At 38.2% G+C, this 27,704-nt stretch overlaps 1 protein-coding gene and 1 long non-coding RNA gene across 6 annotated transcripts in view; one reads left to right on the forward strand and one right to left on the reverse strand.

Annotated features, from left to right (window-relative positions):
- LOC110260239 overlaps positions 1–14,439 on the reverse strand; it is a 117,209-nt gene extending 102,770 nt beyond the window's left edge. For both annotated transcript variants that reach the window (XR_002343165.1, XR_002343164.1), the window contains exon 1: positions 11,529–14,439. This is a non-coding gene — a long non-coding RNA (uncharacterized LOC110260239). The remainder of the gene's footprint in view (positions 1–11,528) is intronic.
- On the forward strand, positions 14,487–19,251 carry TMEM74 (transmembrane protein 74). 4 transcript variants are annotated; one of them, XM_005662897.3, is made up of 3 exons: positions 14,487–14,631; positions 15,519–15,724; positions 16,708–19,251. In XM_005662897.3, the coding sequence occupies exon 3, from the start codon at positions 17,100–17,102 to the stop codon at positions 18,009–18,011; it is 912 nt and encodes a 303-aa protein (XP_005662954.1). In that variant the 5' UTR covers positions 14,487–14,631; positions 15,519–15,724; positions 16,708–17,099; the 3' UTR covers positions 18,012–19,251. The 4 variants fall into 4 exon arrangements, with proteins under 4 accessions (XP_005662954.1, XP_013852002.1, XP_020944684.1 ...); XM_021089025.1 differs by lacking the exon at positions 14,487–14,631 and adding an exon at positions 14,662–14,973; XM_013996548.2 differs by lacking the exon at positions 15,519–15,724 and having other exon boundaries at positions 14,493–14,631.

The raw sequence follows: 27,704 nt of genomic DNA on the forward strand, positions 1-27,704 counted from the left end.
GCTTATACATTTTGCAAAATAAGAATGCTGTTTGCGGAAGTGCCATGTTCATGATATTTCACTGTGAACTTATTTTCCTTTTTCTTATTCTTATTCTGAAACCCACTATCCATTAAAAAATTATTGGACTGGATTTTTTTTCCTTCCTTTTGTTTATGTTCTGTTTTTTTCCTAGTGTTCAGGGTTGTTTGTTTTTTAAACCAAAGGTGTATATTTGTAGCTGTCTTAGCTATCACTGTAGCAAAATAGGAGAACCATATGAAATGATAAATTTCAGGTTTAAGTTCTTCACTTATCAACTGATTTATACATTCATTTATAAATATGAACTGCCTACTGTCTTTTCTTTTCCTATTTATAAATATTGCTTCTACTTTATTCATACTGGAGAACTATGCTATACCAGGCTTCAGACTATATAGCATCCTTAACTAAACACTTATTTTAGGCTTATGATAAGATAGGCACTATGCTTGAACTGGGAAGTTGGAAATAAATTAATCCTGGTACTTCCTTCAAAGAATCTAATGAGATAGAAAAAAAAATGTGTTAAAATACATCACATTTGGATGCTTTTATAGGTATTAGAAAACCCCACACAAGTTGGCAATTTGTTGACTTGTCATCAAGAAACTCAAAGGTGAGAGAAAATTCAGCACAGTATAACCTTGAGTTTCATTCTGTTCCTTTTTGATTCTTAAGCCTTCTCCCAAATGTCAGTTTATCCCCAGGCTAATTTACCTGTGGTTCTAAACAGAAACAGGGATTGTGTGCTTCCTCCATTGTCAACCATGGATCAGAATTTTGAATTTTACCTTGATTGGGCTATTTCTGAGACAGGTATAGGTAAGGGGGTCCTGTATTTGGGGCTCAGAACTGGTTCCTTCCTTTCCCTTAACCTAATGCTGGAGCCTGAGGGAATGTGATTAGGCTTATTGATTTGATCAGAGAGTAGAGTCACTATACCCCAAACACAAAGCTACTACACAAAAGAGAAAGGTGGTTACTTAGAGGGAGATTCAAGTACAGTTACCAAAGATAATGATGGGAAATTGATATTGGTAAGGCAACCAATGACTGGATCTAGCCTGCATTGATTTTCCACCAATTCCTGCTTTATGTTTGGACTCAGCATTTTATTATTAAGGTAGCTTGATCACAAAATTGTTCAAAGTGTTCTACATGTCAAGCAGTATGACTTTCTAGGTCCTCACATAAGAGAAAGTCTTTTCTATTCCTTAGCTGTGATTCTGAAATCTAATAAACTTAAAATCAAAAGGTTTTTTTTCATTAATTTACAGTTAATTTGTTTGGGAGCAAAACCAAATCTGGACTTATGAATGCCTATTTAAACTCTTTCTTTATCCAAACTAAGTGACTATCCACATTTTTTTGTTGAAAAATATATTAATGTGTTTGACCAGAGGGTGCTTCCCCAGATCTTACTGGGGAGTTTGCAAAATATATTGTATATGCAAAGTTTTAGCTTTTTAAATTAAAAAAAGAAATCAAACCAGAACCCAAACAAACCCTTGACTTTTGAAATATATAAGGCTCAAGAATTTGGGGACCCAAAACTTTTTTTTTTTCCAAATTACTATTTTATTACTTGACATCTAGACTGAGGCCTAAGAAAGACTCTGAGTTCCCGTCGTGGTGCAGTGGTTAACGAATCCGACTAGGAACCATGAGGTTGCGGGTTCCGTCCCTGCCCTTGCTCAGTGGGTTAACGATCCGGCATTGCCGTGAGCTGTGGTGTAGGTTGCAGACGTGGCTCAGATCCCGAGTTGCTGTGGCTCTGGCGTAGGCCGGTGGCTACTGCTCTGATTCGACCCCTAGCCTGGGAACCTCCATATGCCACAGGAACAGCCCAAGGAAATAGCAAAAAGACAAAAAAAAAAAAAAAAAAAAAAAAGACTCTCTCTTCCCTTAAACCCTAATATAGGTCTTATCACCAGCCAATTGCCTAAGACTGAAGCAATGACAACTGTGCCCCAGGGGAACTTGTGAGAAAAAGAGAACTAGAGCTGGATTAGCATCATTTGTCACTCAAACAAGGAACTAAACTAGGTTAACTAACATCTGGATTTGTCCTGGCCAGCTCTAGTCTGTGTCTGTTGCCCTGGTGTAGATATTAATAAATTCATACGTTTGGGTTGGACCATATATTAGTTGGTGACCCTGGGCTTGCCTATGTGCCGACTAAGAGAGGGAGAACATCATAAACATCCTTTCCTTTCTCCCTGTGACTATCTATCAGTCACGTTACTGCTACTCTGTACCTTCCTAAAACTAGGGAGATGGCCTTTTAACCCTGTGGGATAAGTTCTTCTCCAGAAGCTCCGAAATGGGTAAGAACAGATATTAGCTCAGTAAGGTGAAATCAAACTATATAAGTGAGCGTGGGCTGCTTATACCACAGACTGGGTAGCATAAACAATGGATGTTCATTTCTTACATCTTTGGAGGTTCAAGGTCCTGGCAGATTTGGTTCTTGGTGAGAAACCTCTTCTAGCCTGCAGATAGCTGCCTTCTTACTTTTTCTTCCCCCAAATATATTTTGCACAGAAAAATTTAGTCATCCCCTTTCTTTTTCCTCTTTCCATCCTACTCAAAAAGAATCTTTCCTAATCTCCTTACACTTTTTTTTTAATTTTAAAAAATTTTCCCTCCCTCCTCCTCCAAATCCCTCACTTCCAGCCTCTCAGTGTCTGACTTCAGCCTCCTTCCCACTCTGGATTTTCCTCCCCCACCTCTTTCCTTAAATAGTCCTATTTAAATCTTTCTCAGCTTCCCAGTTTGCACTTTCATATATTATCCAGATCGGCAAGCTGAAAGATATTCCTTGACACTTGCTCTTTAGAAGAGCAGTGAAGGTTGAAGACCAAGGATTAAAAATGTTGACTCATGTTTTCCCCTTTAACACATATAAACCAATACAAATAATGATATATTACTGTTGTACTGATAGGAATATAGGAGCTAAGTTAGGCTGAGTGACAAAGAAAGTAGTGGCCAATTCCACTCAGGGTGGAGAAGGGTTATTAAAGAAGCTTAGAGAGAAAACCATATTCTAGCAGAGCTGACCTATAGTGACATGTTGGAGGAATGAAATTCAGAACCAGCTAGTCTAAGGAGAGGAAGTAGCTTTTGAAAAGGAATACTGTAGGGACAGCTGGGAATATCAGTGAATTGCATTAGTTCATGAAGCCGGAAACTGTGATGGGAAATGAGGAAGAAGAGTTAGTCAAATTCCAAGTCATAGAAAAAAACCTTCTCTCTGAAATAAGCCTCTCTCAAAAATGTATAAGATTATCAGTGAGGCAGAAGTCAAGAGAAATTTATAAATTATGAAAAGCAGATAAGACATGATGGAAGAAATATGAAGCCACTAAAAGGAAGCTATCAAAACAGATGGAATTGCAAATCCAACACAAAGTCTCCATTGTGAAGATGAGCATAATAAAGGAATGACCAAATATCTGAGGAAAGACATTCCATGAGAGACACAATTGAAGATCTTATACCCAAGAAAGAGTTAAAAGGACAATCAAAATTTATATGGTTATAAATTTGAAGATATGTATAATTAACATCCACAGAGTTAGAGCAGGACATTACATTTAACAAATAAAAAATAGCACAGGCAATTACAAATAAAAAATAATTAATGCCTAGGAAGTGAAAAACATAATTGTTGAAATTAAAAAATTAATAGATGGACTGAACAGCATAATGGAAACAGCTGAAAAGAAAATTAATAAAAAAATAATAACATACTATCATTTATTGGGTCACTTATATGCCAAGCACTATCCTAAGAGCTTTATATATTTTTATTTACTTCTCACCATAGTCAAATAAGCAACACTATTGTGACCATTATTTTACAGATAAGAAAAATTATAGGATTTTTATAAAATTCACTCTAATAAGTCACATGAGTCAATTCCAGAGAACACTTACTAAACCACTAAAAACACACAGAAGATTGAACCTAAGAATTACTTTAGAATACAATACAACCTCTTGTAAAAAGATGAGTATAAGGATAAAAGTTAAGGACAAGGAGAATAAATCCAGAAGTTGCAGCATCTAAGAGAAGCTCTAACTGGAGAGTTCATTGTTAAGGAAGAGCAAACAATATTTAAATGCATGGTAATTGAGAATTTCTTAGAACTAAGAATGATAAGATTCTTCCTTTGAAAGAAGCCATTAGGTGCTAAACAAGACAAATTTAGGCAATGAGATTAGGTATAGGATTTAAAGAAGATTGCCATGATGAGATTTTTCTTTCATAAAGATCAATCTGTGGGCAGTGTTAGGTGTGAATTAGAAGCTCATGATTATAGGCAAGGTACTATCTATCAGATAATTGGAGTAGTCTAGACCAGAGATGATAAGAGCCTACAGTGGGGAAGGAGAAATAAAGAAGAACCAAGCACAGAGAAAGAAAACTGATGCTAATACTAACAATAATGGTGACTTACTAAAATATGGTCAAATCACATACCCTAAGTTTAATGACATTTTTTTAAAAAGTTAACTAAGCACAACATTTTTTTAAAAAGTTAACTAAGTCCTCCACTTCAGACATTTGTTTTTTAAATTTTTTTTTTGATATAGTCAGGATTTTTATTGTCAAAACAAGAGATACAAGCATAACAGAAGACACAAATAAATTGTTCTGATCATTTCAGACTCCAGGTCTCTGTGGAAGGTCAGCTCAGCTCCTTGTCTAGATGCAACACTGTCCAAAGAAAAAGACAGCAGGAATTTGAAACAGTTTTCAAGACAGCGATTGAACATGTACACAGTGAGAAGTGAAAAGGTGGTTCCCTAGCTCCTTTCCTCAGTAAGGTATATGTTTGTTTATAAAGGTATGAGGCTCGTTTGGTGGGGTGTGTGTGGGGGGGGGCAGTGATTAATTCTTCCACCTCCCAGGGAAAAAAAAAAAGTTCAGGCCTTGGCCTAAACGAGAAAAATCAAAATAGAGCAATGCTAGTTTCACGGGAACCTCAAGACTATCCTCCAACTGCAGTTGCCGCCTTTAAGAAAGTTTTTTTTTTTTTTCTGTTTTTTTGTAATGATTTTTATTTTTTGCATTACAGCTGGTTTACAGTGTTCTGTCAATTTTCTACTGTACGGCAAGGTGACCCAGTTACACATACATGTATATATTCTTTTTTCTCACATTATCATGCTCCATCATAAGTGACTAGATATAGTTCCCAGTGGTACACAGCAGGATCCCATTGCTCATCTATTCAAAAGGCAACAGTTTGCTTCCAAAGGCAATAGTTTGCAGAAAGTTTAATACCCATTTATCTATTACCAAACGAGTAGACTGAATTTCCTCCCTTAGGAAGTCTTCAACCAAATGAAAGTTAAATTAATCTCACTTTAAAGTGCAACAAAGGATATAGGACCAGTGTTTTGTTCAGTGACACATAAAAGAGAAGCATCCCTCCAACAGCACTGGCCTAAGAGCTACTGCACTAGATACTGGCCACAGAACCACGTGATCCTCAGCATCTTCCTAAAAGCACAGACTCCAGTTTCAGCGCAGAAAAGAGGATCCCTTCCAAGTCTGCCTCTTAAGTGTACCCAGACCTCAACAGATCTTGGGTCCCCCTCACTGATGAGACTGGAGCACAAAGCGCCAGCACAGCCAGGAAGGCCAAAGTCATCCACCCTAGTCAGTGAAGGCCCCCATGTGTCCATGCTCGTGTGGAGAGTGGCAAAGGAATCAAGAAGCCTTGGTTTTGGACCAACACAAACATCATTTGTTCTGTGTTTATAAATGATACCAAAAATAAGTAATGAGGTCCCCGTACACCTGCTGACATTATTTAGTCTACACTAAAGTGATACGAGACAGCTTCTTCCACACAAGGACAAGTTTTGCACAATGTTTCTCAAAGACCAAATATGTCTCCAGCTCAAGCCTCAGTTTGAGAGATTTTTAAAAAGACAAAACAAAACCTTTCCTATGTCAGAGCCAAGGTAAAGGGAGCAGGGCACAAGACACGCTCTAGCCAGAGTCCCTGGAACAGATGGCTCTAGAAGCCTGTGGGCGTGAGAACATTCAAGTCCAGGGATTTGAGATTGTGGGTCCGAGGCAGCTGTTTCTTCCCTTCTATCACTGGGATGTTTCAGTTTTTTATTATAGTTGATTTACAATGCTGTGCCAATTTCTACTGTATACCAAAGTGACTCAGTCATATATATATACACACACATACACACATTATTTATATGTATATAATGTATATATACATTATGTATATGTGTGTGTATTATACATTATTTTAAAAATATTATTTTCCATTATGGTCTATCCCAGGAGATTAAATATAGTTCCCTGTGCTATACAGTAGGACCTCATTGCTTATCCATTCTAAATGTAATAGCTTGCATCTACTAACCCCAAACTCCTAGTCCATCCCACTCCCTCCCCCATTCCCCTTGGCAACTATAAGTCTGTTCTCCATGTCAGTGAGTCTATTTCTTTTTTGTAAATAGGTTCATTTGTGCCATATTTTAGATTCCACATATAAGTGATATTGTATGGTATTTGTTTTTCTCTTTATGACTTAACTTCACTTAGTATGATAATCTCTAGCTGCACTAAGACACTTGCTAATGGTCATTTTAGCATCATTCAGAAGGCACATGGCTTGAAGAGTAAATGGGCAGAAACATCAGACGCTGAACTACCTTATCCCAGAAGTTAACACACATCATTTCCACACACATCCTATTCACCAAAACTGGAAATGTGGCCCGTAGAGGTGCAGGGAGTACATTCACAGTTTGGATTGGAGTACCTTAATGAATTGAACCTCTTATCATTATAACTTCTCTTTATCCCTAGTATTACTCATTGTCCTAAAGTCCACTTCCTTCTGATTAATGCTCACATGATGTGTACATTTTCTTGTAACTTATCTATACCTTTATACCTAAAGTTCACTGTCATTACCTCTTGCTTGAAGATGGTTTTTTATAAGCTATCTGAGTATAGCTGGCTCATCTTCAATCTATTCCCCAGCATGGTCTTTTTAAAATTCAAGTATGATCTTATTCTTCTGCTTATAACCATCATTGGCATTTTGTTGCATTTAGAGTTAAGTCCATACATCTTGTTCTTACTTACAAGTCCAAAGATGATCTGTCCTCTACTGATGCCACCAATATCATTACTTGACATTCTTCCCCTCAGATTTCATACTATCTACTTAACTGAACTTTTTCAATTCCAGTAATTTAACTTTTGAATTGCTACCCACTGTTCACCATGTTACCTCATTTTTCAATGGGCTAACTTCCTTCTATATTTGTCTCATTTGGATATTACATCACCTTGAAGTCTACTATGACCTGTCAATTCTGAATTAAGTCCTCTTCCTCTATGTTCCCACTAGACCATCTATTCCTTTTATCACAGCAGTGATGAAATGGCATTATACTTGCCTGTTAAATTGGGACATCCTCCACAAGACTGTAAACTCCCTGAAAGTTAGGACGTACCCATTCAGTTCAATGTTGTACATCTGTCATTTAGCATAGAATCTTTCTAAGTTTAATTAATACTTGTTGAGTGAGTGGCTGAATTACTGAATGTTATTAATGAGTTTAATAAGAAATGTCAGTGCAATGATAGACCCATAAACTGCATCTTGTGTCTTAAAAGGCATGTCATAAAGGACAAGGAGAGAGTTAAAAGTCAGTTGAGGTAATTCTTGAATAAGTAACAAAGAAGATCATGATAGCATGGTATTAGGAGTACCAGACGATTGTATGCTCTCTCATTCCCCATGCATAACTGTATGTTAGTGGAAGCCTAGCTAGGAAAAAACACCTTCGAGTTCTTCTTAAGATGGGAGAAAAAAATCCAGAGATGATATAACCTCTTAAAGCAGAGATTCAGATTAGGTGCTTGAAGCCTGAATTTTCTCCAGAAGTGTATTGATCTTTTTATTATGAACTACTACATACAGAAAGGTGCATGAAATAAAGTCACTGCTGATAATTTAACTCAGAGAATGTCAATATAAGCATATTTAGGTCAAGGAACAGAACAGTGAGGATGTCCCAAAGCCTCTCCTTTGGCTTTTTCCAAATCACTATTCCCCCACTCCACTGCATATGTAGCCTCTATCTTGAAATTTATGGTAATCACATTCTTTCTTTTCTCATTGTTTCACCAATATCCCAAAATAATCTAGTATAGTTTTGCCTCTTTAGCTAACAATATAAATGGATTTCACAGTTACACATTAGTACTTTTTAGTGGATAGCTTCTTTTCTTCATTCTTATTGTTGGGCTTCTAAAATATTCACAATTATTAATTTTTACACTAAATGTGTACATGGTATTTAGATCAGAGACAAATTATCATCAATTGCTTAAGAGGCAAATAATGACCATGTGGTTTGCAAAACCCTACTTTGATCCTGAGGCAGCACAATGAAAACCAAGCCAAGTATCTTATGTACATAAACTTCAAAGTCTGTGTCAGAGATGAGAAATAGAGAAAAAATTGACATTGTCTGCTTATATACAGAAGTAAGAAAAACTTGCCTTTTCTTCCTCTCCCAAAAGGAGAGAGGAAACACTTTATTCCTTGGACACAAGAATTTATGACTGAAGCTTGATTTTTTTATCCTCTATGTTTTTTACCCTCACTTTTGTATTTTTCATCCTTTTGTCTGTGTTTTGAGATGTTTTATTCTAATCTATCTCTAATTCACTAATTCTCTCTTTGCTATGTTGAATCTCTTAATCTGTCCACTGTGTTCCTAATTTTGATTATATTTTTCATTCTTAATTTCTAGCTCTCTGAAAAATTCTAAATTGTCTTATTTCATTGAGCATAATAAATACCATATGATATCACTTATATGTGGAATCTAAAATATGGCACAAATGAACCTATCTACAGATTCACAGACGTAGAGAATAGAATTGTGGTTGTCAAAGGGGAGGGGTAGGGAGTGGAGGACTCCCTACCAAAAGGGAGGACTGGGAGTTTGTGGTCAGTTGATGCAAACTATTACATTTAGAATGGATAAGCAAATGAGTTCCTATTGTATAGCATAGGGATAGACTTAGGATAGACTATGATGGAAGGTACTATGAGAAAAAGAATGTGTGTGTGTGTGTGTGTGTGTGTGTGAGAGAGAGAGAGAGAGAGAGAGAGAGAGAGAGAGAGAGAGAGAGAGAGAGAGAGACTGGGTCACTATACTGTACAGCAGAAATTAACAACACTGTAAATCATCTATACTGTAATAAAAATAAAATTTTAAATAAATAAACAAAATTCCCTAATATTGGAAACCTCCAGCTGATCTTTTTCTATTGTTTTATGTTTCTGTTTGTTTTCATGCATGTGATCTAAATGTCTGATGTATTTGGGTTTTTTTTACTTTTTATCTTAAAATATTTATAGATTTTTGGAACATTGCACAGTATTACAGAAAGATCTTATGCTCCCTTCACTCAGTTTTCCCCATTGGTTACATTTTATGTAACTATAGGTAACATCAAACCAGAAAATCATCAGTTTACTACATGCATAGATTCATGTAATTACCACTCCAAACAAGATATAGAACTATTCCATAAACGAAAAGATATCCTTCCTGCCAGCCCTTATAGTTATGGTCACACCCACCACTACAACTGCCCCCATCCCTAACCCATGGAAACCACTAATCTTAATCTCCATAATTTTGTCATTTTGAAAATTATATATATATCTGTATATAGAGAGGGAGGAATTAGTACAGTATTTGACCTTTAGAAATTGGCTTTTCTTCAAGGTTATTTTTTTATTGTGAGCTACTGCATTTGCAAAATTGTTTGTAAAATTGGTTTGAGATGATGCTGTACTTATTTTTCTTTTTTTGAAAGAACGCTTCTTATGCCAAGCACTGGTGTTCTAGCACTCTGAAAGCACCTTACTTAAATTTTAAGGACTGACATTTTAGTGAAGTGAGGTGTACTCCCTGTGAGGGCCAATCTAACTTCTGCTTCACACGGCTAGGATGCAACCTTTTAGGATTTTAACCCAAAGTTTAAGGAGTGGAGGCCACTCACCATGATTCCTGCCCTTGGTGGGCTAGGACACAAGTCCCCACGGTCTTTAGCTTCTTAGCCTCTCAGTTGTTTCCTCTGGACTTGTCTAACATCCCCAAGTAAAAGGAAACTGCAAGCTCCTGATTTGACTGCCTTAGCCTCTCTTTGTTACTGGATTCTAGCCTAGTAATATTTCCCATCTTGTTACATTTACATGTCTTCCAGCAAGTGATTTTTATGCATTTTGTCCAGGTTTTCCAACTATCCTCAGCGGTGGGTGGGTCTAGATCACCTTGTCTGCTATTACTGGAAACAAATGTTTTCTACAGTTCTGTTCTCTTTGACCCATACAGATTTATAACTTCTTAATTTTCAATTTTAAAGATTTTGAATTTATAAATAAAAATGGAGGTATGTGACTTTTTATGTCCGAATTCACTCAAGACAAATATCAGGTAAAGCAGTTAGGGGCACTGCCCCTTTTAGGAAAAGCATTTGCTCTTATTTGGCTACAGTCCTCTCTCATCCCTAGTGTCTATATCCAGCTACTTAATTTATTTAAATAACATGTTATCCTGGCCATATAGCATTTTTACTTAAAGAAAACTTTAAAATTTAATATGACTTTTTTGTTGTTCCTAGAATTCTGTCAGTAAAAGTGATCTTCCTTATTCTAAATTTTGGTCAGTTTCATTTGCTTCTTCTATCATTTAGAAGTGCCAGCTTGGGGCACACAGTTAATCATAGTCCTTGTACTGTTTCCATTAAATGACTGGCCCTCTATCCAGCCAGTTCTCTCCCACTTTCCAACATCTAGCCCTTCCTGATAACTCTAAACCCACTACAAGTATTTATTTATAATCTGCTCTTACTATTATTGCTGAAGAGAGAAAACTGGAATGCATCCTCAGTCATCATTACAAGAGACTTTTTGTTAAAAGCCCCTGCAATACCCTTGATTCACACAGTAAATTTACTTCTCAGAATCTATTTTTCCACTAATGTAATCATGATTGCACCTCCCATACCTCATGGACTATAAATAGGAACATATGAACCACATTAAAAATTATGTAAGATCAAAATCATTACTTAGACTTTAGTATCATTATTTGATTGAGTCAATCATTTTGTAAGCATATAATGAGGAACAATTTTTGGCCATGTACTTTGCTGTTCCATGCCCACATGTAGCTTCAAAGTTACAGAAAGAATATATTGGTTTCAAAGAGCTTAAATTTTATCTGGGAAGAGAGACACATAGAAAGCAGTATAAAATATACATGAAATACTTCTATAGATGCAAAATGACAATATAAAAGGAAGTATATTATGCCACTAGAATGCCAATTAGGAGAGCAATATGAATTTGGGGTTTATGAATAGGAAAGACTTGAAAAGGTTCATGAATGAGATTTTGAGGAAAGTTTAGACATGGACTTACAGAGGAGAGAAGTTGAGTTATTCCAGCAAGTGGTATTTCTTTGCAGAGCTTTTCTTTCCAGGAGCTGGTAAGTCCATATTTATTCTTTTTCTATAGAATTTTGAAGGACATTTTGTAGTGTGTTGGTACAGAGTTGATTTTATTTTAATGCTCAAAAATAGGTAGACAGTCAAGTGTACTATATTCAGAAATAGGAAATGAGAGAGAATAATGTAGATAAATAATCATCTCCAGTCTCAGTTCAGTCTTGGCATTTTCCCTCTCCCTATTCAATAGGAATATTTTACTTTCTGTAGGAGATAAGAAGACATTTAATATATGGATGCTGACCTTAAGGAGCTTATAATTGCTACTAGAGGTTTAGGCTCCTAAGTGAGAAGATAAACAATAGGCAGTAGTTACCTAGACATACTAGAAATGTCACAAGGTAGTGGCTGATAAATACAAATATCAGTGCTGACAAGTCCTAGTATAGTTAATAGGAGGTAGAATCTTTGGGAGCTGGCTTGGAGGAAAGGGCATCATAAAAGAAATGTAACTCAGAATCATTTCACCAGGGAAATAACAGAGATCCTTTAATCCAACTAGATGAATTCCTTGTACCACATCATTAATAAATGGCTGTTTACAAAAAAATCCTCTCCAGTAATAACAGAATTTACTTTCATGAGACATCCTATTTCAAGTCCTTAAAGATAATGTTCTTCCTTATGCTCTAATTTGCCTCCTTACTGAATCTGATAGTGCTCTCCAGAGCTTCCCAGTCCCTGTGTCCATCATCCTCAGGTGCCCCAGGGTATTACAGATGTGCTGACTTATCTATTCCCTAGCTGTCCTGCAGGGCCTGAAGTAGCCACAGAAGCATTTATGCTCTGCTATGAAAATGATTGTGAAGCATTGCTCAGTATAATGTGGTGATAAAGAGATCCAGGTTCTAGAATCAGATAGACCCATGTTAGAATCTGGGCTCTTCCAGTTATTTATCACCTCTAATACCTTGAGAAAAAGATCATTTCAATCCTCAATTTCTACATTGTAAAACAAGTATAATAATACTGGCTCCTTATAGAGTTAGTATAAGAATTAAAGATGATAGCATTTTAGGATTAATAAATACTATTATTGTCACTGGTTCTGCTTTTCCCCTTTTAAACTGTGACACAGAATTCCTCTTCTGTTTCACAAACTTCAAATTATTTAAAGTTTTTGTTTGTTTGTTTGTTTCTCCTAAGTCTCCTCCTCTGGCTAAATATCCCATGTTCCTTGTTCAACATGAGTTCAAGTTGGTGTCTTTGGGCTCCCTTTTAAATATATAGTACTAAGAACAGAATGCACCCCAGCAAACGTGGCTTGATAAGGTAATCTTTGAAGGGTGGTGAGAATAGGAGAATGAGGAAAGGATATTCTCACTGGAGAACAGAGTAATTAATGAGCAAAGGAGAAAAAGCCATAAAAGACATGTCATGTTTAACAACAAATGGGCTTATCTGGCTGAAAGAGAGTCATAGGGAAAAAAGATTTTCAAGGGGCTGGATTATGAAGTCCCTGGAACTATGAGACTATGGATTCTATCAATGTAAAAGAAAACCAACAAAATTATCATTATAGGAGATTGATCTATTACTTGAAAGCAAGCAACCACATGTGAGTATATTACTCATAAGCAGCAAAATATTATATAAAACATTTACATAAAAAAAATCAATAACCCTAGAATCACCCCAAAGGAGATGCTAAAAACTTGGAGATGATCCACAAACCACACATTCTCTTTGACTGTTGGCTGCTGTAGTCCACTGTGGTTAGAAAGAGGTTTGTGACCCAAAGAAGTTAATCTGTCCTGTTCTGGGAGTCAAATCTCAGTAGCTTCAATTCCAGATTTCCTTTATTCCTAACCCTTTTCTCTTCTTGTCTTCAGGTCTTCTGGTCTTTTTTTCCCATTCACTCAATTCGCATAATGTTTAGGGCCTTTTGGAGTCCATATGCCATTTCTCTTGAGTACTAGCTGTATGACTTTGGGCAAACTATTCAGCTTCTTTGTAACTCAGTTTCATCTTAGGTAAAGATAAGGATTTTTATAGGACTTCTAAAATTAACTTAATGTGACCATTAAGTGAGTTAACATATCAAAAGTGATTCAAAGAGACCCTGGCAAAAGTAAGTGTTCTGTATGTTGATTATTGTTATTTTGGGTCATTATTATTCAGACACTGCTAGGCACAGGGGATGCAGAGCAGAACAGGACAATTCCATCCTTAATGGTCAATTTTTCCTGATTTTGTGAGCAAGGCAATGACTTCGGAAGCAGAGAAGTTCTTACACTACGGGTCAAATCTGAGCTGTAGCTGCTGGCCACAGCCACAGCAACGCCAGATCCCAGCCACATCTACACCACAGCTCACAGCAACGTCGTACCTTTAATCCGTTGAGCAAGGACAGGGTCGGAACCCACGTCCTCATGGATGCTAGTCAGATTCATTACAGCTGAGCCACGAGGGGAACTACCTGTAAGCAGATTCTTGGATACAATCTACTAGCTATCGTTTATTGTCTTTGCAAACCTGGATGAGGCACTTAATTCCTCTGAGCCTCTTTCCTCATCTGTAAAATGAGGATTAATAAAATCTATTTGGAACCTTTGTTCTATTAAATAAAATGAAATATGCATATTGCCTTGCACGAAATTGTAACTAAATATACATTTCTTTCCTAATTATCCCGTGGCCACATCTGAGGCTGGGAGACCCAACCCTGCGTTTAGGAGCCAATGCTTTCTTCTAATGCGCCAGGCAGGAGCATGGGCATATAGCGGTAACTCTCTGGAAGGGCAAAAGCCAGGAAAAGGTAGGACAGGAGGAGAAACAAGGGGGAGGAAGGGAGGCCGACCCGGACTACATCTCCCGGAATGCTCAGCAAGAGGGAGAGCCCCATCCCGTCCCGCCCCGCCCCGCCCAGTCGGCACAGCAGGCACTGCCCACCCCACTGAGCCTAGCGGCGCGCTGAGGCTACAAGTGCTGCGGATGGTGATCTGGGGACTTTCCCGAGGAGCCGCGCAGGGACAAGCGCGCGATGCTCAAGCCTCACTGGGTGGCCAAGGCAGGAGGTGAGCGGAGAGTGGGGCGGGAAGGAGGCGCTGGGGCGAGGGAGATACCCTGGGAGCCTGGCGGAGCTGGGGAGCTCATCCCCACTCCCTTCCCAAGGTGCCTGCCTTACCTCGGGGTATTTGGCGAACGCAGCCCAACTCCCGGCCTCGGCCGACACCGATTTCACCTGGAATGGGTTGTTTGATTTGGTGGGGGACACCGCTGCCCGGGGCTTGCGGCGCGCCCTCTGTACAGCGCGCGCAGGACGGATCCTGAGGTCGCCTCCCCTAGACCAGCCTCGCCCGTGTCAGTTAGTTCCAATGCAAATATTAAGGCTGTGAATTTCTGGCAGACGGACGAGGGTAAGTGCTGTCCCCTCATTTTGCGGTGCCCTTTCATTAACCGCGCTCTTAAACCAGAAAGGAGAGAGGGAGGAGACTGAAGGAAAGAGCCTTTAGCTGGTCCCCTGAGATTATCCATTCTCCCCTGAGAATGGAAGCCAGGATTACGGAGCTGCAAAGGAAATCGACTGTGCAGATAGCATAGCTCCAATGGATCAAGCGGAGTCTCTCTTTTAAGAAACAGAAGCAGGAAAAAGGAATTAAGTGGAGATTTCTCTTCCTCTTTGTCATAAATTTAAAGTCCCGTAAGGGACTCTGCTGATTTTTATCTAAAGTAATCCAGTTTGATGGGTAATTGTGCCAATGGTTAATCAGAGCACCTAATGTTTGAGGGAACTGTGAGATGATTATTCTTTTCAACAATTGATCATACCCAAACCCTTTATCATCTTCCTTCACTGAGAGATTCTGCAGTGGGGGTCTGTTCATTTACTAAAGCAAAGCTCTGGTTCAGTTGTGGTTTTCCTGCACCTAATGTTTTTGTTTTGTTTTGCTTTCTGTTTTAGCTGCAGAGAAACTCTACTAATAGGAGAGAAGTGTGTGTGTGTGTGTTTTAAACAAACTTCAATGCAGAGCAGAAAACATGTGGATTTCCTCTCCCTCATTTTAAGTGAATTGCCAGGTGGACCTTCAGATATCCTTACCTGTGTTTCTGTGTGGGTTACCAGCTGTTGAAGCTGTTGAATTTTGAAGCATAATAAGCCTCCAAGCTGTAAGTTAAATCCATTATTATCCTGGACTTTGGAAGCAAAATTAAAGGGGCCCTTACTCGAAATTTCTGTACTTGGTGATAGTGGAAAGTGAATTTTCATTCCTCAGAAAGATAGAAGAGGCAGAGAAAGATGGGCAGATGGTTTTCTGCTCAACACAAAGCTCTTTCCCATAAAGATCCCTTGCTCTCGGTGGGGTAAGGGCATGTCACAGATAGCTCCAGAGACAACTTTGGAAATAGCTTCTTACCTATTTGCCTCAACAGAAGTGTGACTTTGTGGGTTTATGATTTGTCTTTTATTGTCAGTTTACTTCTAGCTTGTATTTTTGAAAACTTCTAGACAGTTGATTTCCTGCACATATTTGTTAGCAAAACGTGCAGAGGGAGAAGAACTCATACCCACTCAGACCCAGTAATTAGGAGCAGTGGACCTGTACCCTGAGCAGGCAGCTGTGTGTGTGTGTGTGTGTGTGTGTGTGTGTGTGTGTGTATGTGTGTGTGGAAGTGGGTTAGCTCATCCTATTTTGCAGGGATCACACAGTGAGGTGTGTTGTCTATATATGTTTTGGGTCTAGAACATGTCAGCATGTAGCAGTAAGGGGATGAGCTGCGAATACAAGCACAATGAACAAGCATAGGGTCTTGTAAATTCAGGGATGTATGACGAGGGTCTCTGGATATACAGGGTGTAAAATTAGGAGAGGTGGCTGATTAAGCCAGCCATCTTCTACCCACTTCAGAGCTACCCAGTCAAAATGCTGAGCCCCAGATCCAGTGGAGCCCAACTGATAGTGACATAAATTGGTTCACCCTCAGTGATGCTTTAATGCTAATCTGTATTATAATCAGTTTTGAACTAAAGAAGAGTGTAAAAACGTAATTTAACTGAATTGCTGAGAAGTCTTGCTTCTCTAAGATTCTTCAGAAAGTCATCAGCTCTGCTAAAAAAGGTCCTTGCTTTTCTCATTTGTGTCTCTATACAGGAAACCTTCCTTCTCTTTGAGGGATCCTGTCACTGAAATGTGTGAGTCCTTGGATAAATTTGGCTTGGTGACGGCAATGCTTTCTTCAGAGACACTGCCACTTCCTCCATGCTCCTTTTCTACCCTGACCTGAGTTCCTTCGTGTTACTCCCTGTGATAAATCAGAGGATTTGCCCTTTTCACACTTTTCCTATCACTTGGTAGCCTCTCCTTTCTCTTACCTCTTTTAGGAGGAAGTGGGTGTGAAGTGTCAAAAGCTACAAAGGAGATGAAGGCCTTAGGAACAATACTCCTGGTGGTGTAGCCTTAGCTCCTGTTGGGTTCTTATCTAATTGTGTTGCTATCGGCAGACTTTCTGTCTGGAAGCTGCTGGGGATGTCTGACTAGCTCCAATGGAGCTCCACTACCTTGCTAAGAAGAGCAGCCAGGCAGCCCTGTGTGATGCTGTGGACAGGAGCTCAGGAGGGCTTTCGGGGGACCAGGCAGATGCAGCAGCCACCAAAGCTGCTTTCCGCTGCCAGAGGTATTGTATGTCAACATCAAGAGCACTGGAGATGGAAGGGTCTAAACTTAGCTCTTCCCCAGCATCCCCTTCGCCCACTCTGCAAGAAAATGTTATTCAGCCAGACTCCTTGCCACCAGGACCTCTCAACTCAGGGAACAATCTAATAACAGCAGAACGGAAAGTCTGCAACTGCTGCACCCAGGAATTAGAGACCTCTTTTACCTACGTGGATGAGAATGTCAACCTGGAGCAAAGGAACCAGAGCTCCCCTTCAGCAAAAAGGAGTAATCATCTGGGAGACCTGGGCTGGGGAAATTCAAATGAGTGGTCTCACGAGGCTGCCATATCCCTGATATCCGAAGATGAAGATGATACAAGTTTGGAAGCCACCTCTTCAGGGAAGTCAGTAGACTATGGTTTCATCAGCGCCATCTTATTCTTAGTCACTGGCATCTTGCTGGTGATCATCTCTTACATTGTCCCACGGGACGTGACTGTGGATCCCAACATGGTAGCGGCCCGGGAAATGGAACGCCTGGAGAAGGAGAGTGCGAAGTTAGGGGCTCACCTGGACCGCTGTGTGATTGCCGGACTCTGCCTCCTCACACTTGGGGGGGTTGTTCTGTCCTGTTTGCTAATGATGTCCATGTGGAAGGGGGAGCTGTATCGTCGTGACAGGTTTGCCTCTTCCAAAGAGTCTGCTAAACTCTATGGTTCCTTCAACTTCAGGATGAAAACTAATGAAAACACCCTGGAACTGTCCTTGGTAGAGGAAGATGCTCTCACTGTACAGAGTTAGTTCTGGTTGTGAACTTTCTGAGAGTCTGCCTTGGCATTTTATATGAGAAAACACAAAGCAAAACACAACACAACACATTTCTTAAGTTAGTGCAGTTTATTTGCCAGGCAAGAAAAGTTGATTTCCCAAACTAACATCCAGTGAGTGTTTTTGTACTCTATATATTTTTTATTTAGAAGAAAAACCATGTAAGATGCATTAAGAAATCACACCCAGTTACACCAGTCCCTCTAAAGAGCTGAGACTAATTAATCTATAATGGTCATCAGCTTCTACTTCTACAGCAAAATATTTCTAACAATTAATGCACAAATGATTTCTTTAACATGATATGGGATATTATTCTTTGGACACTGGGAAGTGTAGGATCAATTAGTAACCTATTTTGTAAAACAGAACGTAAGCACTAATCACATAATAAGGCTTACATTCTCTAAGGTGCTTATCCATTTTCTTGCTAAATTTATTCTTCCTATAATTTGGCTAAGCACTAAAATATAGAGTTTTGTGTTTGAATATTTTGAAGCTTGATGATACTCATTATTTAAAAAAATATAAAAACACATATGTTGTAAGTCAAAATTATTCCTGTACTCAGAAGTGGTAACTAAGTCTTTAAAATAAACTTTCTAGTAAAATAAAATGATATAAATCATTATGAGACCAATCTGAATTTAACTCAGAATGGTAGTTCCAGATATTAGCCAGTGTTGCATGCCCATTTTCTAGATTAAATAAAATTGCTGATGTAAATTTCATTTTCTGTTTGTGATTTAGCCATCATATTGGTTATATGTGCTCCTAAAGTCTTTACTGGCTCTCACACCAGGGAAGCAAAGCATAAAATGTTTTCATCCTATTTCCAGGTATCCAAACATCTAGGCAGGCTGAATCCTGATTGGCTCAGGCACATTCCCAGGTGATGTTTTGTTGTTTTTGGAGAAAACTTCCAATACAAATGCAGCTAGACTCCTGGGGACTGTGTCTGGAAACCAGTATCATTTGCTCTAGGCCAAGCAACAAGTCATTGCCCCAGGATGGCAGCAGCCCTTAAACTCACAGCCAAAAAATTAAAATGCAAAGAGAAAGATTAAATGCACCTATTCAGTACGAACTGCACTCCTCACTACAACTCACCTCCCTGTAAAAATGGTGTAGGTATCGTTCCGAGCACTTTATATCCAGGCCCCCAGTAACTCTGAGATCTTGCCTCATTAAGTTCATAGTTGCTCGATTAAAAGCATGATGAGCAAAACAGTAATCACTTTGCAAAATACACACCTAGCATCCACACTAACTCAGTGTCTCAGCACGCCTATGGTTCAAGATGGGGGTGGGGAATGCAGCCTCAGAACTATCTTGCATTTTGGAAATTTTCCTTGAGTTGTTTCCAACCTCCCACTTCAGGAGTTGTTCAGGACTAGTGGGGTCCTTCTTAAAGAGGACTGGGCTGGGAGGGCAGAGAAGGGGAAGTAGGAAAGTGATTTCTTTGTAGATTCTAAAGCTGATTCAAATGTCTGAAGTTTTTGCTGTTACTGACAACTGTTGAAAATGTGGATAACTTTGGCTGGCAGAGTGTATGAGTCAGAATATTTATGTGAATGAGCTCTTGTTGGTGTCAGATTTATTTGATGAGTTAGGTACACTGTGTGTTACTAAGGGTTAAGGTGAAATGCAAGAAGAGAGGATCAGAGGACAATAAAAATAGTGAGCCAGGTATGTGAGAGAATTGTTAGGTAAAAATGGTAAACTAGATGGACATCGGAGGAAGCTAGATGTCGCTGGATTACCTTACTATATATAATAGACTATTATTGATTTGGAAGTAATTGGGATAATATAGATATGATTTTTGTTTTCTATTGCTGGTCTTTTGTGCTTCTTGAAGAAACCTTTTATTTTACTGTGACTCTCATTCTTTGAAGCTGGCTTACCAGCAGTATAAATTTCATATTCTGAAGGCTTATGAATTGTCAGATTCTAGCCTGCTGGAGGACCCAGTTTGCATGATATTGAGCCAATAATGGGATGATCTCCTTGCTGAGTAGGTCTGAGCTGTGTGTGTGTGTGTTTTAATATACTTTAAAAATATATATGTTTATATATATGTTCATTCATAGACGCTAAATAGTATCAGCTGTGTTTTGTTTTTATTTATTGGTGAAGCAGGATTAATTAGTCCAATTGAAGACTTAAACAATTTGTTTCTTTGTTTGTTTTTTGTATTTTTAGGGCCACACCTGTGGCATATAGAGGTTCCCAGCCTAGGGGTCCAATTGGGGCTGTAGCCGCTGGCCTACGCCACAGTGACAGCAATGCAGGAGGCTTAACCCACTGAGTAAGGTCAGGGATCGAACCTGCATTCTCATGGGTATTAGTCCAGTTCCTTAACCACTGAGCCACAACAGGAACTCCAAAGACTTAAACAATTAATGTGCAGCCAGATTTTCAGCTTGTGAAGAAAGACATGTTTGCGAATCAAGTGTTAGGAAGTTTTTTCAGTTTTATGAAATTGATGATAAAGGAGAAAAAGTCAAAGCTTTTCATTTGGAAGCACTTAATGAATCTTGTAATGCTACCAAATTACATATAGTTCTGATGCGATATAAAGGATATATATATATATATCCCAATTAGGAAAAAATATTCAGGGAGGAAAAATACTTTAACAAATCAGAATATATTTCTTCCTTTTCTTTCTTAAAATTTTAAAATTGAAATATAGTGAGTATGTGCTTACTTATTTCAACATTATATAAATGTGCTCTTATATAGGGTATATCTCTTTTAACTTCTACTTATATGAGGACAGACCATTGCCTCAAAAGGAACCAATTCAGAGCATCATCTGGGTGTCTCCTCTAGTGCTGCGTTGACATGATTCAGATGACTGCCTTAATCAGTTATGATTTCCCCAGGTATTCAGCTGTGTAGCTCTAGTTCATCCTGCCAGTTCCTGAATTCAAGATGAAGATTACTTGAAGTTACAGTGATGGTAAAACAAGTAACAAAAAACCCTGAACTTTAGACAGTGTTGTTTCCAATCTGATAAAGAGGGTTGGGGCTCTAAAAACATTTACTTAGAAGTACTCTGATCAAGTGATACTGTTACAGCCAGCGACAGACTATAGCCAAGGTGCTGGTCTTGGATCCTTCATGGAAATTTGTAAATTTACACATCTCTTTAACATGGTGCTGGTTGTATCTATAAGAGTTTTTATTGCTACACCCAGGGAAGCAAAACTATTTTTCCAGAGGTAGTTTAAGTCTTTAATCAGGTTTTAGAAAACTAAATTTAGTGTTGCCTCACTGCTCAGCGCTGAGGCCCAAAGGGGTGAGTACCAGAAAGAAAACTGCCTTTCTCTACTACTACTAGAATCTACATGCTGTTAATGGACAGTTTAATTATCTTAATGACTTTAATAAACAGTTCCTTTTTAGGGCACCTTAAACTGTTTGTGGCAGAGCTGAAGTGTATTCTTTACAATATTGTGTGTGCTTTTCAGCCATCTTGATTTCCTAAAGCAGACCATGTCATATGAGGTACTGGCCCCCTCTAAGAAGGTCTTTTATCCAGGCTCACCATTTCACATCTGGTTTATAGTTTAGAGGATACAGGACTGCTTGGAACCATGAAATTCTTGGTGGCTGTGGGTGCTTTTACCCACAAAATCACCAGGCCCTTTGATGTGACCCCACCTAGATGCCTGCCTTGATATCAGAATCACATGCTTTACTGTTTGCTTAAAATATATGAGTCCATCCATCTCATACTTACTTGTTTTAGGGAGCCAATTGGACCAGTACTGGCACATGTCCTTGAGGATGCAAATTTAGACAAAGAGACTGTCCTGCCAAATTCATTTGTGCCTTTCCTTTGCTGCTGGACATAAAGATAAGTGAGTGAGTAAGAATTATGTCAGCTGAACATTAGGAATTAAAGGTCTGAATCCAGTGGTTCTACTTTTTGTTACTTCTTTGTGGTAGGCAAACTTTCTAGGCAAGAGCATTTGAACATTTTCGCTTTCATCTTTCACATGTCCAAAGACCAGCACATGTAAAACCTTACCTGGATTATTCACCTAAAGTTAAAGAAAAAATGTTCTACATATCTGTTAGGAGAAGGATTTTCAATCTGAAGTTCAGATTTCACTGCAGCAATAACTGCTACCACAAAAATGTGGTCTGACAAAAGAGATTCACAACCTTCTCAAACAGTTCACCTATTCAGCAAGATTTAATACCACCAACTGGATTCCACTGTGACAAAGGAATAAGACAAATCCTTACAGTTCTCTGTAATGGGGTCTAACCTTTCCCAGAATCGAGCATAAAGGATGATTACAGTAAAAAGAATTATAATGAAGTCTCACTGACTTTCTCAGTATAAAAGGGTTTGTCAAGAGAATTAACATATCTTTCAGCTGATTTTCAGCTATATACTTTTATGATACATAGTATTCTATAATCTTTCCTTCCAATTTACATGGGCATAAGCCTTGGGAAATAATTTGCCTGACTTGTTCACTGGCACTGTAAGAAGTAAGATGTTATTTTAAATACATGAAATTGATTTTTAAAATGTGTGGCTTACCCTTAAGAGTGTATCTGTCTATAGTTTCTGTTTGTTAGTGTGCAAGTTTATGTACACTCAAGTTGATATATGTATTAGGAGACATTTTATAATTATAGAACTATAATATTTAAAGCTATAAAGCCATCGTTAGAATAATTTTCTTATAGGAAACTTGGCATGCCTTAATGTTGTCTTTAAGGACAAGAGAGTCTCTCACAGGTCACGAATGATGAATTTGAAATCAACCACAGAATGAGATGCCATAATCGTATAGCCCTTTTTTGATTATTCAGTATCCTGCAGATGTTTGATTTCCTTTTTTAAACCTCTCAATTTTAGGCTCTTAAAAGTGTGGTATATTTAGGAATTATTGCACCATGATTATTATTTTATTTCAGAAAAATATGTGTAGTAAACAGTATTTTCCTTTCTTCAAGTTTTAGTAAGTTTCTCATATTTCAGGAATAGCCAGCCTTACTGTCCCACTGCTATCTTAATGCTTCCAAACAAGTGTCATACAAGAAAGCAAAGATGGGTTATTATATATTGAGAGTTTTAATTTTACAGTTCTTGTCATGCCTTTAATTTTACTTTTCTTGCCAAAAAAGAAAAATAATTTGATGCTGATTATGTGTTTTTGATATTCTAAAAGGGCAGTTATTAAGGTTCTGGGCTTTTTATTAGGGCATTCTTATATGTTAACAGCAACTGTGCTATATTATTTTAAAATAAAAGTATTTATTAAGATGTTTAATTGTGTTTGTTAACTTTTATTTAAATCTAAATCTATAATGCTGACTTGGTCTTTTAAAATTATATTTCAAATTATCTGTTAAAAAATTGGAAGTAATATTTACTCCTGATTCAAGTAAAACATTCTTCTTGCTACTGCATCATTGAACAAAGTAAACTATGCCTAATTTTCTTCCATGCGATATGAAATAGTCATAGCTATTTGGGTTTCTCTAAATTACTCAGTATTGAACCTAAGAGTATGACTTGCACAATGTAGAAAGATACAGGAATAGATATTGTAAAAACATTTATCTAAAAATCTAGAAAGCTTTTAGGTAAGAAATAAATACTGGATTAGCTTGTGCTTCTGCTCTTAATCATTTTAAATCTAATTCTGATCTCCATTTTCATTTGAAGGATGGATAACGATTTATATAATTAAGTGAAATTTTATCCTTATTATGTATAAGTGCTGTCAAGATTGAGAATTCTAAAAGGACAATTAAAAAATTTTATTATAGTTTATTTACAGTGTTGTATCGATTTCTGCTGTACAGCAAAGTGACCCAGTCATACATACACACACACACAAACACATACACATTCTTTTTCTCATATTATCTTCCATCTTGTTCTGTCTCAAGAGATTGGATATAGTTCCCTGTGCTATACAGTAGGGTAAAGGGACAATTTTGCCCCACTCATTTGAAACAAAAATTGGATCAAGATTCTTATCTATGATAAGTCTTTTTCATATGTATTTTTTGCCAGAAGACCTTTTTTTGGTTAACCACCTCTGGTCATTCAGAACAAGCTACACAATACTGCTACAACTCCATAGTCCCTTGCTACATGACCCTCACAGGTCAGCAGCGAGCTCTCAGGAACCCAATCTGATGCAATTGCCTTTTCAAATGTTGCTGGTTGTCCAGCTAGAGGGAAAAAGAGTCTGAAAGGTCTCAAACAGGCATTGTACTTCCTCACACCTTCTTAGCCAGGACTAGTTACATAGTCCCCATTCATGCCAGGAAAGGCATTTCCAATATGTGCCCTGGAATGGCACAGGTCTGAGCAATAGCTTTCTCATCTGTAAAATAGGGTAATTCTGTTTGCTGTGCAGGACTCTGATGAAACTAAAGATAAATGAGACAAAGTCTGAGAGAGAATCCTGTTTGGTATTCTATCATTAGATCCATGTTACCTTAAGTGGACTGCTTTGTAACAGCAGAACCAGGGTTTTTGGAAGTACTCGAGAACCATGATCATGTTGAGTACTGCTGAAAAATCACTGTATTGAGTCATCGCCATGATAAAAAATAATCTCCTCCTCCTTCTTTTCTTTCTCTCCCTTTTCCTCTTCTTTCCTCCTCTTATCATTCACCATCATCATCATCATCTATATGGAAACCATTCATTTACAGGTCTCATATTTCTACCGTCATAGATATGTCTGAGAAAGAAAATTGTATTTCCTTTCATAAGACAGAAAATCAATCTGGAAAACTGTCTTTTGCTTAATTGTGAAGTCAACTATGTGCATAATCCTCTACACATTGAATAACCATAGCTCCAATCATTGGCATGATATGTGGCAGAAAACTCAGTTATATTTTGACTACAAGAGTTTTTCCACAGAAAAGTCCAATAAAATCCTTTTATTTGGTTATATATATGTGTTCTGTTTGGTCATATACATTAAAGGTTATATATATTAAGGTTAAGCATATAAACTTATATTTGGTTATATATATATGCGTGTGTGTGTTAAAACTTAAAAGAGTCTATTCAATGAGTGATCTGGCAAAAGGCTGTTCCTCACTGCCATTTATCCACACTTGAGTGTCTGTGTGCGTATACTGAATTTATCTTTGAATTTTACTTGAATTCTACACAATCTGCAAAATTAGGAAAATTAACTGCTCTGGAATACAGATGTCATCAAGAACAATTGCCAAAAATTAAACTCATTTAGTAACCCCTAATAATTTAATGGCATAGCCAGCAATGCCCCCTGCTGCTAAGGGGATCCATAGCAGAGTAACCAGGGTCACCAGAGAAGAACTAGGACAAAGAGCCAGGCTTTGTTGCAAACAGAGTAATAGGGGATTGAGAGAGATGGATGCTAGATCCTAAACAGTAATAGATAAAGCTGAGAGAGACTTCCCGAGAAAAACTTTAATTAACGATACAGCCTAATGTCAAAGATCCTATTAAGGGATAGCTGTTTTGGATAATCTCAAAAGAGCCATTATTAATCTGAAAAAGAGAAGCCTGGGTCAAAAAGCTAGCAAACAGTTCAGGCTGGATGCTGGAAATCTTTTAGTAGGGTTAATGGCACATGAAAGTGAAGAAAGTATGTAGCACAGAAGCCTAAGTGGCTGAAGGAATTTTATTGCCAAAAAAAGTCTGTGAATATTTGAGCCTTAAAAAACAACACTCGGGCCCCAATACTTGCACCAGCAGGAATAAGGTCTGAAAATCTGTACAGGCCCTAAGGAGGGCATGCTCCTGAATAACTGTTTTAGATATGGCTGAAAAAGGCAAGGAAGAAACTCCTGGAGGCTTGAAGAGGGGCTTTGGGGAATAGTGGACAAGTGAATTCCTTCCAGGAATCTAACAGAACCTAATCAAGGAATTCACCCATCCCAGGAAAAAAAGGACTGTATAATGCTTGCCCGACAGAGTTTCAGCATTTCCGTGGATCAATGATGTGATTATCATGTCCCTGATAACATCATTTTACTTTGTATATGAGACATAACTTGTCTTCTTAGTTTATAGTTTCCAGATCCCAAGAAGAGACATCCAGACCTTATGAAGAAGACTGTGCACATCCTGGAGGACTTGGACTTGGAGCTGAAGGCAATATCTAGATGGACCTTGTAGTCAATGCCTCTTGGGAGCTGAGTATGCTCTGTGTGTGAGGAGAAGGGATGGACCACAGCAGATTGACCATACTCCATTTCCTTTGTGTAGAGTTGTTGCTAGAGAGCTTACCTTTCATTTAAGTGGGGCCAAATGACTAATTTGTACCAATAGAATGTGAACAAAGTGATATTTGTCACTTCATGGATGAAAAGTTAAGAAATCTGCATACCTTTACCTTCTTCCCTCCCCAGTCTGATGGCTAAATGAAGCTGACGGTTAATTTTATGTGTCAACTTGACTGGAACAAATGATACCCAGATAGGTGGTAAAATATTATTTCTGGATGTGTCTGTAAGGATGTATCTAGAAGAGACTAGATTTTGAATAAGGAGACTTGAGTAAAGAAGACTGCCCTTGCCAATGTGTGTGGGCATTATCCAATCCATTGAGGGTATTGATAAAAAGGTAGAGAAGGAGTGAAATTGTTCTCTGCTTGTCCTGGACATCCATTTTCTCCTCCCTCCAACACTGATCTCCTGGTTCTCAGGCCTTGGGTGTGGACTGGAACTATACCATCAGCTTTTCTGGGACTCCAGTATACAGTCAGCAGACCGTGGGGCTTCTTAGTCTCTATAAGTGCATCAGCTAATCCCTCAGAAGTCTCTTTATAAACACCTATGTCTATACCAATTTTTTGGTTCTGTTTCTCTGGAAAACACTGACTAATGCACTGCCTAAGAGGAACTTTGAAGCCATAATGAAGATGTCAAATCCTCCATTAGCAAGGTTTGGGGTGGGTGGTGGGGCCGCTACACAGTTATTCAGGAACTTAATGCTGATAGAGGCTCTGTTATCTTGAACATATGGCTTCAGAGATCACCTGGTTGTCAATATTTAGTCAGCAGACACAAAAAGAGGCATCATGGGGGCTTTCATTTCAATTGGTCAGCACTCAACCTTATGGCCACATCTAACTGCAGGGGAGGCTGGGAAATGTAGTCTAGAAGTATATCCAGGAACAAGAAGAAATGGCTTTGATAGACAGCTAGCCAGTCTCTACCAAAATGTGTGACCTCATCGTAGTCAATTTCCTGATTGATATTTGCTTTTTCTAATTATTTTTTCTGCTTACCAAAATTTTCCTCTAATTAACTCTGAGTATTTCACTTTTTTTTTCTCAAGTAAATTTGGTTAAGCATCTCATTTTATATCATGTTCAATTAACTACACACTTAAACAGCTTAAAACAAAAATAAACTTTTATTATTTGGGACCAGGTTAGCTGTGTGGTTTTGGCTCAGTGTCTCTCATAAGGTTGCAGTATAAGATATTGGCAGGGGATACAGCATTTTAAGCCTTGACTGAGACTGAAGGATTCAATGCCAAGATGACTCACTCACAAGGCTGGCAAGTTTGTTCTGGCTGTTGGTGGAAGACCTTGAATTCTTAACACATGGACCTCTCCATAGAATCTCTTTGAGTTTCTTCAAAACATGGTTCCTGGGTTCCCCCAG

The sequence above is a fragment of the Sus scrofa genome, chromosome 4 (assembly GCF_000003025.6).
Source record: "Sus scrofa isolate TJ Tabasco breed Duroc chromosome 4, Sscrofa11.1, whole genome shotgun sequence".
Taxonomy (NCBI): Eukaryota; Metazoa; Chordata; class Mammalia; order Artiodactyla; family Suidae; genus Sus; species Sus scrofa.